Source organism: Tiliqua scincoides, chromosome 1 (assembly GCF_035046505.1).
Source record: "Tiliqua scincoides isolate rTilSci1 chromosome 1, rTilSci1.hap2, whole genome shotgun sequence".
Lineage (NCBI taxonomy): Eukaryota > Metazoa > Chordata > Lepidosauria > Squamata > Scincidae > Tiliqua > Tiliqua scincoides.
The window spans coordinates 64,217,923-64,235,464 of record NC_089821.1 but is presented as its reverse complement, the minus strand read 5'-3'; the positions used below and the strand labels follow the sequence as shown (position 1 = coordinate 64,235,464).

Genomic DNA, 17,542 nt, shown 5'->3' with positions numbered 1-17,542 from the left:
CACATATGCTATTCTGAGCTTCTCAGAAGAAAGAAGCTGTGTTCCATGTATGGAAAAATCACAAGAAAAATAATTAAAAGGGTTCTGTCCTCATGGAAAAGCAAATGCAGTAACTGTGAAGATTGCCCCTCTTCTTGTGTTGGCTTGCAACAACTTTTTTGTCTGTTTTTTTGGTTCTGTTACAGAAGGTGAATATTGTGCCTGGTGATCCTCCTCAGACCCACTAGCCATGCCAGGGATTGTGGTGTTCCGTCGTCGCTGGTCTGTAGGAAGTGATGACCTTGTTTTGCCAGCCATCTTCCTCTTCCTCCTTCATACCACTTGGTAAGTGCAAGCATAGTGAAGAAGAAAGCTGTTACGACTCCACCAGAGAGCTACTTTTTGTTTGGTTTTATTTTGCTCCTTTTACTTTTAGTTATTGGTAGTGCCTCACCCCTCCTATAAAAAGTGTTGTTACAAATGCTGCACTTTTATATTATGTACTGCTAAGTGTTCAAAAATGCAAGAAAATGTGGGGAAAAGATATGAATATATAGTTGGTTCCCAGTAGATGTGTAGTGGGATGCTGATGCTCAAGTTAACTATAAAAGGCAGTAGCAAATAGCAAGGTTTTTAGCTTCCAGAAGATAGGTTTTTTTTGCACAAAGTAGTTATTCTGAACAGCCATTAGAACACTCCTTTACACACAGTCTAGACAGGCATCTCCTCATATCAGTTGATCCAGTACCTGCAGTTTCAGTTATTCACAGTTCAAAAATTCTCATCATTGCGCCCCCCCCCCCCATTCCACAAATGACTTACCTGCTTTTGATTCCAGCCTTTCTGTTGTTGTTCCTGGGCTCATGTGCTCCTTGCCAACTCTTTACTGATTCCAAAATGGAAGCAGAAAGCACTATGGAGGCAGGATGCTAAGCTCTTTGAACTCTGTGACAAGCAATGTGTTCTTTTCAGCCCTCTGCTTTGCTTTCTATGAGTGTTAAGTCCTTCCTGCTTCCATTTTAGAGTCAGCAAAGAGCTGGTGAGCCCAGGAATAGTGATCAGAATTCTGGAATCAAAAGCAGATAAGTCATTTGCACGATGGGGGGGGGAATCACCATGGGAGGGATTTTTGAACCACTTTTTAATATGTTCCCTTTTATCTGTGGTTTCCGTATCTGTGGGGGGTGCAGTGGATGTATCCTCTGTGGATACAGGAGCCCGGGATATGACGTGGATCAGACATGCATGTTCTTATAAGGCCCTCCAAATGGTCACATGACATAGGAGAAGAGGTGCTCCATTAGGTACACAAAGACCAAACCAGTAGGACATACAGTTGGGTTCTTAAAATGCATCTAGAGGCTAAACGAATTTAGGGCAGATCACCGCAGATGTGTTCCTGACAATCCATTCTCAGTGACAGTTTTCAACTGGAAGTACTGGAGAGCCCTGTATCCAAGGATCGCGTATCCACAGATTCAGTTATCCATGGATTGGGTCCCCCCCCCACGCGCCACCTCTGGAGATGAGGGGAGCTCTGCCTACCAGGGGTCCTCTGAGCTCAACAGAGGCTGTGAATGTCTGTTTGCGGCCTGTGTTGACTCATACTGAGCTCAGCAGTAGAAATAACACAACTTCTGGTTTCACGGAGAAACTGGAAGTGACATTTTTAATGCCTTATAAGGCATTGGGAGGCCCGGGAAAGCTTTCCATGAAACTGGAATTTGTGTTTTTCCTACTGTCAAGCTCAGTCTGAGCCTGGCAGAGACTGTGGAAGGATGTCAGCAGCCTCTGCTTAGCTCAGAAGCCCCTCCGGAGGGTAGGGGAGCTGGGCTTCCATCACCTCCAGAGGGTCGAGGCCATGGGGACCAGTGTTTGCCCAGATCTGAGGTTTCAGCTGTCTGCGGGGGGTTCTGGAACAGTTGTGCCCACAGATAAGGGGGCACACCTGTAACCAAAAGTATGGATGAGGGAAAGAACAGGCAGAATACTAATAACTTAGCAAATTTTTCTGCATAAATGTCTTTATATTTAACAATTGGGGGGTGTGGCTTAATGGAGGAAGATCTGTTTTGCACATGGGAGATACCACTTTCAGTTCCTGTCATCTCCAGGTAGGGCAGTGAACAATACCTGTCTGACAACCTGATGAGCCCTGCCAGTCAGTGCTGATAGTACAGGGGGCCCGCATATCCTCAGATCCTTTACCCGCAGTTTCAGGTATCTGCATATCAGGTCCACAGGCCGCCCTGCACCCCCTCTGGAGGTGAGGGGAGCTGGGCTCGCCTTGCCCCTGGAGTTTCTTCTGAGGCCTGTAGAGACTTCATGTGACCACCAGCTGCCACTGGGCTTCAGAATGGCCGAAAAGGCAAAATTACCGCAATTTCCAGTTTTACAATAAAACCATAAGTGACTTTTTAATGCCTTATAAACCCAGGCTTTCCCCAGGCCTCCTAATGCTTTTTAAGGCATTAAAGACATCACTTCCAGTTTCATTGTGAAACCAGAAGTTGCAATTTTTTTGCTGTGTTTTTTTTTTGACAATTCTAAGACCCACAGTGGCTGCGGAAGGTTGCATACGACCTCTGCAAGCCTACAGAGTGGAGGGTGTCCCTGCAGGTTATCCGCAGTTTCATTTAACCGCGGAAGGTTCCAGAACAGAACCCCCCGTGGATACTGGGGCATGCCTGTATTGAGTTAAACAGACCAATCATCTTTCTCAGTATAAGCAGCTTCTTCTGTTGGTACAGAATTAGGCCTTCTGTTCCTAGCACCCAAAATTCACGCACACACATAGCATATACACCATTTTTGTAGATATGGCACCTCATTTATCTACTACTCTCACAAGCTAGCTTATGTTTTCATGATATGACCTGCTGTGGTGAATGGAAGAACACTTTCACTTTGAAAATCATCGATACAGTAATAAGGAAAGAACACTCTGGCAATGTTCAGAACATAGTTCCTTTTATTGTTGATTTTTATTGTCTTTCTTTTCCACCAACATGGTTCCTTAGAACACCAAGGAGGTTTACAAAAACAATAAAATTTCAAAATCAACACCTCTTGCAGATCTTGGTACAAAGAGAGGCTTGTATGGGATAAGATAATTCAGAGGCAGCCTTGACCAAGATCATTTATTTTTGTTTATTTCAGCAGTTAGTATCCCTGTCACCCAGGTGCTTACCGAGATAGGTCCAGGCCAGCCAGGAGGCTGGAGAGCTGGCAGCCCTAGCTGCCTCAGAGCTGTGGTGCTGTGGCTCGGCACCTACTAGCCCACAGGGTGAGGTGCTGGCTGCAGGACGGCCTCCTGGCCATCCTAAATGCAGAAGCCTCAGCAATGCCCAGCTGGACCATTGAGCAACCCAGTCCTTGGGCTCTGGCTTGGGGGGGGGGTAGCGTGGGAAGCGTGAGCGACCCCTGGCCCTTACCCTTCCTATTCCTGTCCTGGAAGGGGCCGGGAAAGCCCCAGCTTGGGTGTCTGGCCCCTAGACCCTGGGGGGAGAGCTCGCTGGACTGCCAGGTGGGCTGCACACCCCAGGGGAAGAGGGGACCCCTAGAGCCCAGTCCCCAAGGGGTACCCCAGAGGCCATCAGGCCAGACCCCCAACCCTTGGAGGGACCCTTGGGACCCCACTACAGAGGGGTGCCCTGGCTGCCTTCTGCAACCTCCCCACCCCTTTAGGGAGAATCCCCAGAGACCAGGGACATAGGGGATCCCCAGTTCCTTCCCTCAGCCCCCTATCCCCACGCAGAAGAGACCCAGACCTGAGCCGCAGGGGCCCAGGGTGACAGCCGCTACCCTGCCAGATACACATGCCCAACAGTGCCACCTGAGGGTTGCCTTTTCACCAGCCAAGAGCACCACAGGCTGCCAAAGGAGGTTTAGCCCCTCTCCACTTCCCTGCTCAGAGACTGTGCCACAACTTGTGCTAAGGGCTATCATTCTGGGCCCTTGTGATGTGACATGGTCCCGATGAATGTAAAAGCACTAACCAGATTAAATTGCCTATGCAGACCTCTTTTACTCCTTGTCTCCTTCCCAGTTGGGGTAAGTCAGCTGCCGCCTGCTCTAGCAAGGTGGAAACCCCTGCCCCCTGAGCCAGTCCAGCGGATGAACATCACAATCCCACTTTATCAATCGCTTATCAAGGTGGCTTTGAAGGTTGAAATCAGAACTTCAAATTATGCTCTGAAACAAATTGGGAGCCAGTGCAGTTCTTTCTGCTCACACCCATTAATAAGTGCCTGGCTACATTTTGAACCAATTGCTATTTCTAGGACAGTTCCCTGTAAAAACAGTTCAGTAGTCCAGCCTGAAGGTTACCAAGGCATGAGTTGCAGTGACCTTGTTATATTTCTCAAGTGGGACTCCAGCCTATTGTGATAAATTGCACTCTCTATAGATATCATCTGAGTTTCTAGTAGTAGAGATGGGTCTAGAAGCATATCATGATTGCCACTGAATCCTTTAAAGTAGTGTTTCTCAAACTGTGGGTCGGGACCCACTAGGTGGGTCGCGAGCCAATTTCAGATGGGTCCTCATTCATGTCTATATTTCATTTTGAATATATTAAACTTTATGCTACCATGGTATGTGGCTGCATTTGGGGAAATGTCACAGATTTGTACGTTTAACAGACTACTATGAAGATGCTTTTAACAATAATAGTTAATAGGACTTATTCCTGGGTCAGTGTGGGTAGGATTGCAGCCCAGGATTATTAAAAATTATCCTGCTTGATGATGTCACCTCTGGTCATGACATCACTTCTGGTAGGTCCTGACAGATTCTCATTCTAAAAAAAGTGGGTCCTGGTGCTAAATGTGTGAGAACCACTGCTTCAATGAATGCAGCTCTGTTTAGAACAGGGAAACCATCAATATCCTATATTGATTGGGTTGGCCACCAGCAGCACTTCTGACTTAACTGGATTGAGTTTACATTTCTTCTCCATCATCATATTATTCAGTATAAACTGGTTTTAAGCTAATTTTGGGCACTCTGGGAATTTTAGATTTGTGAGGGCAATGAGCAGTCTCCTGGCCTTCCTGACAACTACCAGTCTCAGCATTCTAAGCAATGTACAAATATGAACGTGACTCGATAGTCAGTCATCATTCTCTTCCCTTTATATACCAAAGAGGGGCAGTGCAGTGGAGGGGAGTTTTTTGAATCATACTAGGCTTTGGAGCAGATAAAACCAGGACCTCTACTGCTTCTGCTTGCTACAAAACTAAATGTGAAGTGTGGGTTCTTTGCAGTTCACAGAGAATTTGGAAGGCGAATATTTTAGTGGTTGAGCATTTTCTCAAAGGGCCTGGGAGCCCAGTAAGAAAATTTGTGGAGGCCAGGCTACCAACTGTATTATCTTTGCAATACTGATACACTCTCAGATACCATACGTATGACTTTACATATGTTAGGAAGTATAGTAAATACCATTTTGGCATTGGAGCATTATAATTATTTTGAGGTAAGATTACAATAGTGCGTGTCTATTGCATTTCCTTCTGCCCTCTGTTGACTACTGAAAGTGTATACAGGAGTTCTTTCCATTTCCAATCCTCCTGCTGATGATGGATAGATCTATATAAAAGTATTGCAGCCTCCTTTTTTTTCCTTTGTGTTTGCAGAGAAATAGAGTATATTCTGGGATACCATCCAGAAACCTGAGTGTAGGTGGAAAAAATTGATCATTAGAAAGCCACCAGCATTTTACTATTTACAATCTTATCACAGGAGTACTGTACTTAAATGTATACCACAAATAAATAGATGACATTAGTATAACACAGCTTTCCCTTTGGCTACATGTGGTTCTTGCCAACAGTCTCAGAAACCTACAGCCACCTGCATACAGTAGGCCTGGTGGCTTACACTAGATACTCTGTCATATTCACTTCACAAGCAACAGCCAAATAAGTTGTGAATGTAATATTAAAAGTGCTGTGACACCTTAGGGGCTAAATGGTTTGTCAGGGAATGAGTTTTCACAGGCAAGAATTTGTTTAATTTAGATGCACTGACTATTTATACAACTAATTATTTATTTGTACAATGCTTCAAATTTAAAAATATGTACTTACCTGCTCAGAGACTTACAATCCAAATATTGCCAAGACACAATGCAATTGTTTTCTCATTTTTAATGCTGTTTGGTAACTTATGTGTTATCTCAAGGTTTCTCATGGAAATGACATTCAACAAAAAACTGCTCTGCTTTCAGTAATTGTATGTGTTTTGTGCATGACAGGTTCATAATCCTTTCTGTGGTGCTCTTTGGACTGGCATACAATCCCAATGAGACGTGTTCTCTTAACCTTGTGGACCATGGCAGAGGCTATCTGGGTATTTTGCTCAGCTGCATGATCGCAGAAGTCGCAATTATCTGGCTCAGCATGCGAGGCAGCATCCTGTACACAGAACCTCGGGATTCAATGCAGTATGTGCTGTATGTCAGACTAGGTAAGAGGAAGTGGCTAAAGGGGACTTTATAAATATTTGACAATGCAGCCATCTGCCACACTCGGAGGATTCTCTTTTCAGCACAGTAATAATCAGATAGACCCTAAAACCCCTTCCTTCAGACCCTCCTGCAAAATTTAAATACCTTTTTAAAATGCCCTAATGAGCATAGAGCCTTCTCTCTTGCAAGATGCAACACTATGCCCTCTGAGGTGCTTTATGATAGATTCAGAGGAACTCCTCTGGAGGCAAGAACCTGTGCTTGCTCCTTAGGTGTGGTAGAATCCTTACAACATGTGATTCTGTATTGTCCCCTTGACCTCCATTCAGCCTTTCTTGAGAGTCTCCTTGAGAGGAGGGTGGGTTGGGCTGACTGAAAAAAAAGTGGTTTATCCCTTTGGGGGATAATGAAAATCTCTCTGTGAAAGTGGCATCTCTATTGAATTCAGTTATTGAGAGAAGGAGGAAGCAGTTAAATACAAATGTTAAGTAAGGTTAGAATTTTATTTTTTTAATTGTTACTGGTTTGTGTGTGTGGTATGTATATTATGCCAATAAAGGGATGATGATGATGAATATACAGGTGAGCACTGCTTTGTGATACTCCGACCAACGACGGGCTGCATATGCAATGTCTCCACTGGTCCCTGCACACATCCCCCAAATCTCTGAAGCTGTGGGGAGCTCTACTCCCCTCGCCTCCGGACGCTTTTCTGAGCCTTGCAGAGATGCTGTCTCTTTAAAGCTCAAAATGCCCAAATCGCATGAGAGACATGACTTCAAGTTTCCCAAGAACCTGAAGTTATGTCTCTCGTGCAGTTTGGGCATCCTGAGCCTTGCAGAGGCAGTGCACAGACACACGCTGCCTCTGTGAGGCTCTAAAGAGCCTCCGGAGGCAAAAACCGGAAGTGTCTCTCTGGAGGCCATTCTGAGGTCCGTGGAGGCTGCACGCAGACTCCAAGCCGTCAGAGGAGCCTCCGGGGAATTGGCCTCCCAGGCTTTCAGGGGCCTTTCCGAGGCCCGTGGAGGCCACATGCAGCCTCCACAGACCTCTGAAAGGCCTCTGGAGGTCCTAAAAGGTCACTACCAGTGTTTGCCTGAAAACCGGAAGTGCCCTTTTAGGGCATCCGGAGGCCATTTTCAGGCCCATGGAGAATGTGTGCGGTCTCCACAGGCCTCAGAACAGTTCTGGATGCAACTGGAGGAAGACTCCGGTCGTGTTCAGAGCTGGGTGGACCCCAAATTTTGTGTAACTTGGTTTCATGTGAAATTCGGTATTCGTGTGGGTTCCCGGAACATACTTGGGTTGGTGTGCTGTGACTGGCTGCCAAGTGTAGCTTGTATCTTATCTAATCTTATGACTAGCTTTTTGAGCTGAGTTTTCCTTAACAAGTGCTTATCAATATTTAGTAAAATGAATCAGTATTCAGATGGACTATAGTGCAAAGAAAAATTGTATGTAAAAGTCTATGAGTTGTATCCAAATTCCACTTTCCATTCATGCAGTCCAGGGCTAATGCAGTTTTTACTGATTTCTCCTTCCCTCCTCAGCCCCCTGCACCTACAAAAAATCTGTTTGAGGGTCCCCAAACAGAGAGGGCCAGTCTCATCTGGGAGGTCTCCTGAGGGACAGAGACGGAAGGGGAAATCAGTAAAATTGTATCGTTTCTCTTATACAGTATGAGGTGTAAGTGGCACAATTAGAAGGTGAGATTTGGATGCAGCCCGGTATATGTGCTTTTGCCTATATTAATGTATCTACAAATGTATCCATATTGTTAGGAGGTACCTACTTGTTCAGATGTTAAATGAGAAAGCGGGATAGATGGTGAGAGATTTCTGGATGCTTTCTTTGAGCATTATTTTTAATTGCTAAATTTCATTTTTTGAACCTTTTCTCCTGTGTAAAAGGGTTTATGTTTCACTGAGTTTGGAGAAAAAGCTGATTCTTGTTGGAGAAATAGCAGTTGGTAGTTTTCTCACTGTCTGAAAGCTACTGATAAGAAATTCTATGGTGGAACTGACAGAAACAGGACTTCTAGGCTGCTCGTCTCATCCTTTGAAATGAGTTGTACTTTTATTAGAATAATGCTGCTATTATACATTGTGTTTATATTGTTTCAGCCATCCTGGTGATTGAGTTTGTCTATGCTATTGTGGGCATTGTTTGGCTAACCCAGTACTACAGCTCCTGTAATGACGTTACTGCCAAGAGTGTCACTTTAGGTGCGTATATGAATCTACCCCCTACATGCACAAATGCCTTCCCTCCAGTGTTTTTAAATATACAATTAAAACTAATTTACAAACATAGTACAGTGTGCCCTCCTTATCCGTGGGCTGGGCATCTGCAGATTTTAGTAACCATGGATGCCAACCTGCAACTGGAGGGCCTTACAGACCTCCCAGATGCATCCGGAAGTGCCTTCCATTTGCATTTGGGAGGTCTTCTGAGGTACAGGGAGGCCACATGCCGTCCCGCACCTCAGAAGGCCTCCTGGAGGCTTCTAAAAGGCACTTAAGGTTTGTTGGCAGGGCCCTCCCCAGCAGATTTCATTATCTGTGTAATTCAATATCTGCAGGGGGTTCTGGAACAGATACCCCACGGATACTGTGGGCCCACTATATATACATATACATGCATTGGAAATACAGTCAAGCATCACTTAGTGATTTTCCAACCAGCGACGGGCCACATCTGACAGCTGCCACTGGACCTTGTCCCCTTACCCCCCCCCCCCAAGCCTCCAGGGGCTTTTCTGAGTCAGAGGCTCAGAATGGCTGAAATGCATGAAATGATGTGACTTCCGGTTTCCTCAGGAAATTGGAAGTGACTTTTTTTTGCCTTATAAAGCATTCGGAAGCCTGTGGAAGGGGGCTTGCCTTGGAGGCTTGGGAGGGAGGGGGACAGGTACCAGTGGCAGCTGTCGCCTCTGGGGGCTTTTCTGAGCCTTGCAGAGATAGCAGGTGTCCACATACCTGCCTCTGCAAGGCTCAGAATGACTGAAATGTGCAAAATGATGCGACTTCTGGTTTGCACAGGAAACTGGAAATGACTTTTCACCTTATAAGGCATTCAGAGGCCCACGGAAGCCCTGGACCCTTGAATACCTTATAAGGCAAAAAACATCACTTCAAACCGTAAGTCGCCTCTTTTCATGCATTTTGGCCATTCTGAGCCTCGCAGAGATAGCACGTGGATATGTGCTGCCCTGCAGGGCTCAGAAAAGCCCCCGGAGGTGAGGGGAGCACAGTTCCCCTTGGCTTTGAAGGCTTCGCTTAACATCAAGCATTGCTTGGCAACAAGGATGTGGGAACGTATCCCTGTTGTTAAGCAACACACAACTGTACTAATAGCTTGCTGTCCTTTTGCTAACCTGCTGCCTGAAAAGGTGTGGTACAGATTTTTACCAGGACTCTGAAATCCAACATAAGATGATCTAATCCTGACAAGACGATCTAATAGTTTGAAAATGGTGTTATTTATTTTACTCAGAAGCAAGCTCATTGTGTTCAGTAAGACTCACTTTGCTTTTGAGAGCCCTGACATTACTGTAGATATTAAACAGATTTTAAGTTGTCCTCCTCTGCATGCAGAATTTCTGAAGTGACCAGAAGCTTTATACAAGAATAGGTTTTAGAATATGTTGCTGAAAAATATGTTAGAAAGGAAAAATCCCAAATGGCCTGGTAAGTCGTATTTGCCATTCATAAATGAACTTTTCTGCTCTGTTTCACTAGGAATGGTCGTCTGCAACTGGGTCGTCATTCTGAGCGTTTGCATCACTGTCTTGTGCGTCTTTGACCCAACAGGACGGACCTTTGTCAAACTGCGAGCCACGAAGAGGAGACAACGTAACCTGAGGACATATAACCTGAGGTAAGGAAGCTGTGAACTCAAACAGCACTTCAAGGAGATATAGTCTGGAATGGTGTACCTTGTATTTATTCCTAACTGAGAAGTTATTTTTATTGGCTGGTTTCATAGCTAGGAACAAGGACTAAGCTCAGTTGGAAGATTCTCTCAGTATTTTTTTCAGCTCAACGTTGGGAAGTTTTGGGGGGTTGAAAACATTCATGCACATACAAACACACACACCCCACTTAGTGCAGCAGCCAGCATTTGACATGGCCAAAAAGATGCATAGATGAACAGGCCTTGCTGAGGGAGAATCAGCATGGCTTCTGTAAGGGTAAGTCTTGCCTCACAAACTTTATAGAATTCTTTGAAAAGGTCAGCAGGCATGTGGAGGCGGGAGAACCCATGGACATTATATATATCTGGACTTTCAGAAGGCGTTCAACACGGTCCCTCACCAAGGCTACTGAAAAAACTCCACAGTCAGGGAATTAGAGGGCAGGTCCTTTCATGGACGTTGAAGACCAGGAAACAAAGAGTGGGTGTCAGTGGGCAATTTTCACAGTGGAGAGAGGTGAAAAGCAGTGTGCCCCAAGGATCTGTCATGGGATCAGTGGTAAGGCCACACCTGGAGTATTGTGTCCAGTTCTGGTCACCACATCTCAAAAAGGATATAGTGGAAATGGAAACAGTGCAAAAGAGAGCGACTACTGGGCTGATTACTGGGCTGGGGCACCTCCCTTATGAGGAAAGGCTACAGCGTTTGGGCCTCTTCAGCCTAGAAAAGAGACGCCTGAGGGGGGGACATAATTGAGACATACAAAATTATGCAGGGGATGGACAGAGTGGATAGGGAGATGCTCTTTACACTCTCACATAACACCAGTACCAGGGGACATCCACTAAAATTGAGTGTTGGGAAAGTTAGGACAGACGAAAGAAAATATTTCTTTACTCAGCTTGTGATTGGTCTGTGGAACTCCTTGCCACAGGATGTGGTGATGGCATCTGGCCTGGATGCCTTTAAAAGGGGATTGGACAAGTTTCTGGAGAAAAATTCCATTACAGGTTACAAGCCATGATATGTATGTGCAACCTCCTGATTTTAGAAATGGGCTATATCAGAATGCCAGATGCAAAGGAGGGCACCAGGATGAGGTCTCTTGTTATCTGGTGTGCTCCCTGGGGCATTTGGTGTGCTGCTGTGAGATACAGGAAGTTGGACTAGATGGGCCTATGGCCTGATCCAGTGGGGCTGTTCTTATGTTCTTATGCTGTTTGGAAGCGTGCAAGCAGAACTTGAAGGTAATAGTCCTGCCCCACTGTTGTTCTTCCACAATTAGTATTCAGTAGCATTTTCTGCCTGATTCTGGAGATTTCATACAACTTTAACTAATTGGAACATAAGTACCTAAGAAGAACCCTGCTGGGTCAGGCTAAAGGCCCATCTTGTCTAGCATCATTTTTCCCGCAGTAGCCAGTTAGATCTCTCTGGAAAGCCCAGAAGCAGGAGAGAAAGACCTTCTTCTCTCCATTAATTGCTCCTCTGCAGCTGGTATTCAAAGGAATACTGCCGCTGAACCTAGAGGTATTTTATGACCATCATGACTAGCAGCCATTAATAGAACTGTTCTCAATGACATGTAATGAGGGTGGCTCTTTAGAGGGAAAAACGGAAAAGCCTTCATACATTTTTGGATTGGTACCATTCTTCTCTAAATCCAGACCCAGTAACTGGACATAATCTGTTTTATGCAGAAACATATCTTTCAGTTGATGTACATTTCCCTTAGTTAGCTTCTCAGGTGCCCTGTTTTCACGTTCAAATGTGATGTGCACATAGCCCTCCATGAATAATGTTTAAAGGTGTTTTTAAACTATTTTTATTTTATTATCACCGAAAAACACCTATAGTAATGTCTCATTGGAGTAAAAAGGATAATGACCTTTGAAAATACTAAGTTGTGTCCACTTGTCAATAGTACACAAGAGAGACTTGGAAAACAACTTACTTTTCATTTCAGAGTGTTAGTGTGATATTGGGAACCATGAGATGGGCAGCCCAATCCTGAGCTGCCCTATACCCAAGGCTGCAGTGGCCTAGAAATGGCTGCAGCTGCATCTTGTGACCTTTCGGACAGCCACAGGTAGCTCCCAAAGCCTCCTCAAGGGAAGGCGACATTTGTCCCCTTCTCCTGAGTAAGAGAAGTGACTCCACAATGGGGCTACTCGACTCTGTGCCCGTTAAATAGCTGGCGCAGAGTAAAGAAGCCCTGTGTCATGCTGGGAGGCCCAACGCAGGGCTTTGGATCCAGTGGAGTTGAGTTCCACCAGTCTTGAACCCCTTCCATCCCACTCCCTCCTTCCACCTTTGCCCCATCCCAGAACACCGCCCACCCCCTCTCACCTCTCCACCACCCAGCACTTTGCATGGTGAACAGGGCAGTGGCCAGCCGGCCTCTTACCAGTGCCTGCCTGGCACGGGCTCGCACCGAGCCTACTCCAGCGCTGGGCCAGAACTGACTGCCACAAGTGTGCCTTAAGGCACATTTGCGACAGTCTGCGCTATCGGTGACCTAGCATGAGTCAGGTAGGATTGTGCCTTCAGCCTTCATCTAATATATCAGATTGTCTGCTTTCACTGTACAGGTGTGTCCCTTATCCTGCAGGGGTTCCAGAACCCTATGTGGATAGCTAGAACCATGAATACAGGTGAATACCCCTGTGGTCTGGGGCTCGTCATCCCCCCACCTGGAGTCAAGGGGAGCTCTGTTCCCCTCAGCACTAGAAGGGAGTCTGAGCTCAGCCTCCGCAGGGCTCAGACTGAGCTCTCTAATAGAAAAAAATGCAACTTCTGGTTTCACGGAGAAACCAGAAGTGATGTTTTAAATGCCTTATAAGCCCTCCAGGGCTTCCCCAGACATCCTGATGCCATAGAAGGCATTAAAATGTCACTTCCGGTTTCTCCATGCAGTTGTGTTCTTTCTATTATAGAGCTCAGTCTGAGCCTAGCAGAGGAGGGGACAGATGGCCCTGGCTCTGCTGAGCACCGACTCCCCTCTGGAGGCTAAGCAAGGCTAAGGGAGTGCAGTTCCCCTTCCTCCGGAGGGGGCATACACGGGGGGGCCCAAGACCTGATCTGGATATCAGGTGGATATGATGGCCCCCTGTATTTCATTTGTCAGCTCTGTTTATCTGAGGGTTTGGCCCCTGAGAACTTGACTCAATGAGAGTGCCAAGCCCACATCTGGAGGGCCTCAAGGACCTCACAGACGGCAACCAAAATGCCTTCCGATCAAGTCCAGAAGGCACTTCAGATTTTTGGTGAACCTGGAAGTGCCTTTTGGAACCTCTGGAAGCCCTTTTGAGGCCCAAGGAAGCAGCGTGCGGCCTTCCCACATCTCAGAACACCTCCTGGATTCAACCAGAAGGCACTTCCAATCATGTCCGGGAGGTCCTGGGAGGCCCTAATGCATATTTCATTATCCATGGAAATCAATGTTCGTGGGAGGTCCTGGAATAGATTGGTTTAATCGTTCAGATTTTAATAGGCTATGCAGCAGATTTATGTATGTAATTAATTAGAGGTTTTTGTTGACCAGGTATTCCTGCCAGTGCGAAAGCTGGGCTGGAATAGGGAGGGGATGGATCCCAGCAGCAGCAACTTGCACCAGGATCTTATTCCCTCTTTTAGAACCCTCCCCACCCTTTTTCTCTCCTTGAACTTTTGCCAGCAAAATGGCTGATGAAGGTCTGAGGAGACCATAGGCAATTGGGCATCGACATGATGCCTTTAAAATCTTATGAGCTTAAGAGTCAAGCCCATACCTATGGTGGAAAGGGGCTTGAAAGGGCTGCCAACTCCTAAGATTATTACAGGCTCCTTCTCTGAAATGTTCACCTTTTATATATGTTTAGTAAATTAGTAAATCTTATTTATATAAGTAAATCTCTAACTCATATATACTTGTAGAGAAATTGGGTAAACTATGCTGGCAGAATTTCTACCCAGTAGTTCAGTAAGAAGTAAATTTGTTCCCAGTGATCACAGTTGAGGCCAATGAGTGTAAAGTTTTTGGGGTTGTTGATGAGCATTTGTGGGTCTGGCACTTTGAAAATGGTATTAAAACTTAGTTATAACATGAAATCAATTTAGATATGAGACCAATTTTATTAAGATTTTGGCATTTTATGTTCATTTATGTTGTCCACTTGAACAGTGTACTTCTAGCCCTCCCGTGATGATATTTCTGGCAAGTAGTGATGGGTGAGCCACCTGTGAATGTAGGGGTTTAGCCTCCCATGGCTTAATATGCCCAGTGGAGCAGGCAGCTAATTGCTTATCTCAATAACCCACTCCAGCAGCCCCCCCCCCACTCGTCTGCACGCCTTCAAGGCGGGCACAAAATAGGTGAACCTCCTCTCCATCTTTATCCCACCATACAGAGATTAGCATACAGGTGTGGAGACACTGCCAACTTATTTAAATCATTTGAGCAAATGTGACCCATTTAATACACATGCAGGCTAATTCAAAGTAGAAGAAAATGTTATTAATTAAAGCGAAGCATAACACCTCCAAAGGAAAACACCACTACCATTGCCAAATGACAAGAGAGTCTTCTAGGGTGTTTCCAGGGAGTCAGCATTCAAGACAGCACAAGAAAAACAATAACCTAGCTCAATCTAATTTATTTTGAAAATTAAAACTAACTACTCATCCAAATTACCAGTGCTGGCAGACATCCATTTGAGCAGCATACTTCACGGCAGTTGCCAAATTGATTGAAGAACCCCAAGGGGTGTAGGTCCAAAGACCTCGCTCTCCGGAATGCCCATACTGATCCCTTTTTTATAGCAAAACCTCCTTGACCCAAGAGGGATCAAAACTAATCAATTATACCGTATTCTGCTAAGTCAGTTGCACCCTATGATCTTAACCAATCCAATATCATGTCATGTACAAAGCGGCATCTGCTAATTTTAAATCATCACACCTGTAGCTCATTTTTTTTCTTTCTACACTTCTTATCTGCTCACTCTCAAGGTCTCTGCAGAGCCTCACTGAATCGTTTACACAGCATTTAAAGGCATATTAACACCTTATTAATTTCTTCACCATATAATTGCTTCAAAAGCTTACTTTATGTCCCCTACTCACATAAAGATGTTTAGTTATTATTTCAGCAGATCACTGCACTCTTTTCTCAATATTGCCATAGTCATTTTTCCCATTAAAATCTGAATAACTAACCACCTCTGTGACACCACCCTGCCTGTCTGTGAGTGCTTCAGAATTTGTTCTATTTTGTGAGCTTTCATAGAAAACTGGTCCCCTTTTCCCCAAACATATTTACACTTGGAGAGGAGAGACAGGATTGTTAGGAGAGCTGGCTGATGATGGCAGAAGCCGTGTAGATCTGATCCTAAAAGTCTAAGCCTAAGCATACCCTGGAGTGACGATTACTGCTGGGATACATCTTTCAGAACCATGTATGTAGCTATGCATACAGTTGATTTGATTTGAAATAACTCTCACCCTTTTTGAACATTGAGTGAGTGGGTCTTAGCATAGATAAGAATCAAAGGCTGTTCACTTATTTATCACTTGTGACAGTTAATCTCCATATGAGTACTCTAGGTGCTAATGCTGTCTTTGTGTGTCTATTGGTTTCTTCTTCTGATTCACAATTGTGCACCTGCTGTCCATGTGTAAACTTTCCATTTCTTCTTATTTGAGGCACCGTTTGGAGGAGGGACAGGCTAGCAGTTGGACTCGGCGGCTCAAGGTTTTCCTTTGCTGCACACGAACAAAAGATTCCCAGTCGGTAAGTAGCAAGCTGTATACAGAGCTCCCTAATGTTAACCATGGTACCTGCGAGCTTGCCCACAACATGCCCATTTGCATGCCTACCTAAAACATGGGGAGAGGGTACATGGTGAGAGGGAACACTGCTCTACTGAGATCTGTTGGGATCTCCTGTATGTTTCTGCTGCACCCATGGTATGAGTGGATCACGCCATGTGTATGGCATCTATTACAAAGGCTTGGTGTAGATAAAATGCTCTCTCATGCTTAACCATAGTTAAAGGATTGATAGTGTTAGGCCTGCATTGGGTGAAAGAGAAATGCAAGAAAGAAGCTCTTCATTCAACTGCAAGAGTTAAAAAATCCTTTTAGAATTCGTAAAAGCATCTAAATTGGCAATAACCCCTAAAACTATTTGTAGCCTTTGTGCATTCAAATGATCATGTGCAAGAGTTAGAACATGCATAGATACTTTCACACATTCTCTCCTGAATGTGAGTAGGGGTTGGGAGTAGGAGGCACAATCCTGCTCCCCTCTATAGTGCTTTGAATGTGTGAAAGGAGCTATTGAGTTGGCTAATTGATAGCAGTCTCTCATTTTTCATTTTGGAATACCTGAAGAAATGATTAGTGAATTAACCCCAGATTAATTTAATTATTTTCAAATGTGAAGTATTTTGAAGAATTTCCTAAGGGACCAGACAAAGTAAAGGTATTATATAACACAGTCGGAGATGAAAATCAGAGTAGTCATTAACATGATAAACTCATGCAGACATTTGGAAGAGCCACAACCTAATCAGGGCTCTCATGAACATAGTATTTAACAATTCTGTTGTCTGTTTACTGAAGAAAATATTGTAACTTGGGTGTCCAAGGTAGGCATGATTGCCATATAAAGTATGGAGCCACCTTAAATATAACATTCTATTTCCCTTTGGACTTCTAGAGGTTGGGGAGAAATGGTTGTCTCCACTGTGTCCTGCTTGCAACATCCCAGTCTCACCAAGCTGTCTATTCTTGGAGACAGAAAACTGACTTTGATAGATCTTTTGGCCAATGTCATGTAGTGAATGGAGTGTTCAACTTTAATCAAGGAGACCAGGTTCAAGCAGGGTACAATTTGTTTATCACAAATTAAGAGTTTACTCTTAGCTGGCATCTGTAATGATACAGAGCAGGAGTATCAAACTTAAAGCCTGTGGGCCAGTTACAACCTTCGATGCTCTTTATCTAGCCCTGAGCTCTTCCAGTGTCGCCATCAACACCAAAGCAACTTTCTCTTGGGCTTTCTCCAACATCAGTAATTACAAACTTCTGACGCTGAGGCTCAGTGCCAACTGGCACTGGCCCAGCACTGGAACTCCCTCCTCTCCCAGTGCCACAAATGTGCTTTACAGCTTGTTTGCAACACCCAGTGCCGG

General features: G+C 44.9%; 1 protein-coding gene across 1 annotated transcript in view; it reads left to right on the top strand.

Annotated features, from left to right (window-relative positions):
* Nucleotides 1-229: 229 nt before the first annotated feature.
* Nucleotides 230-17,542, top strand: part of DAGLA (diacylglycerol lipase alpha) — a 52,140-nt gene continuing 34,827 nt past the window's right edge. Inside the window, exons 1-5 of the mRNA XM_066632775.1 lie at nt 230-324; nt 6,239-6,450; nt 8,575-8,676; nt 10,192-10,330; nt 16,050-16,137. Of these exons, the coding sequence (XP_066488872.1) occupies nt 230-324; nt 6,239-6,450; nt 8,575-8,676; nt 10,192-10,330; nt 16,050-16,137 (636 nt within the window). The remainder of the gene's footprint in view (nt 325-6,238; nt 6,451-8,574; nt 8,677-10,191; nt 10,331-16,049; nt 16,138-17,542) is intronic.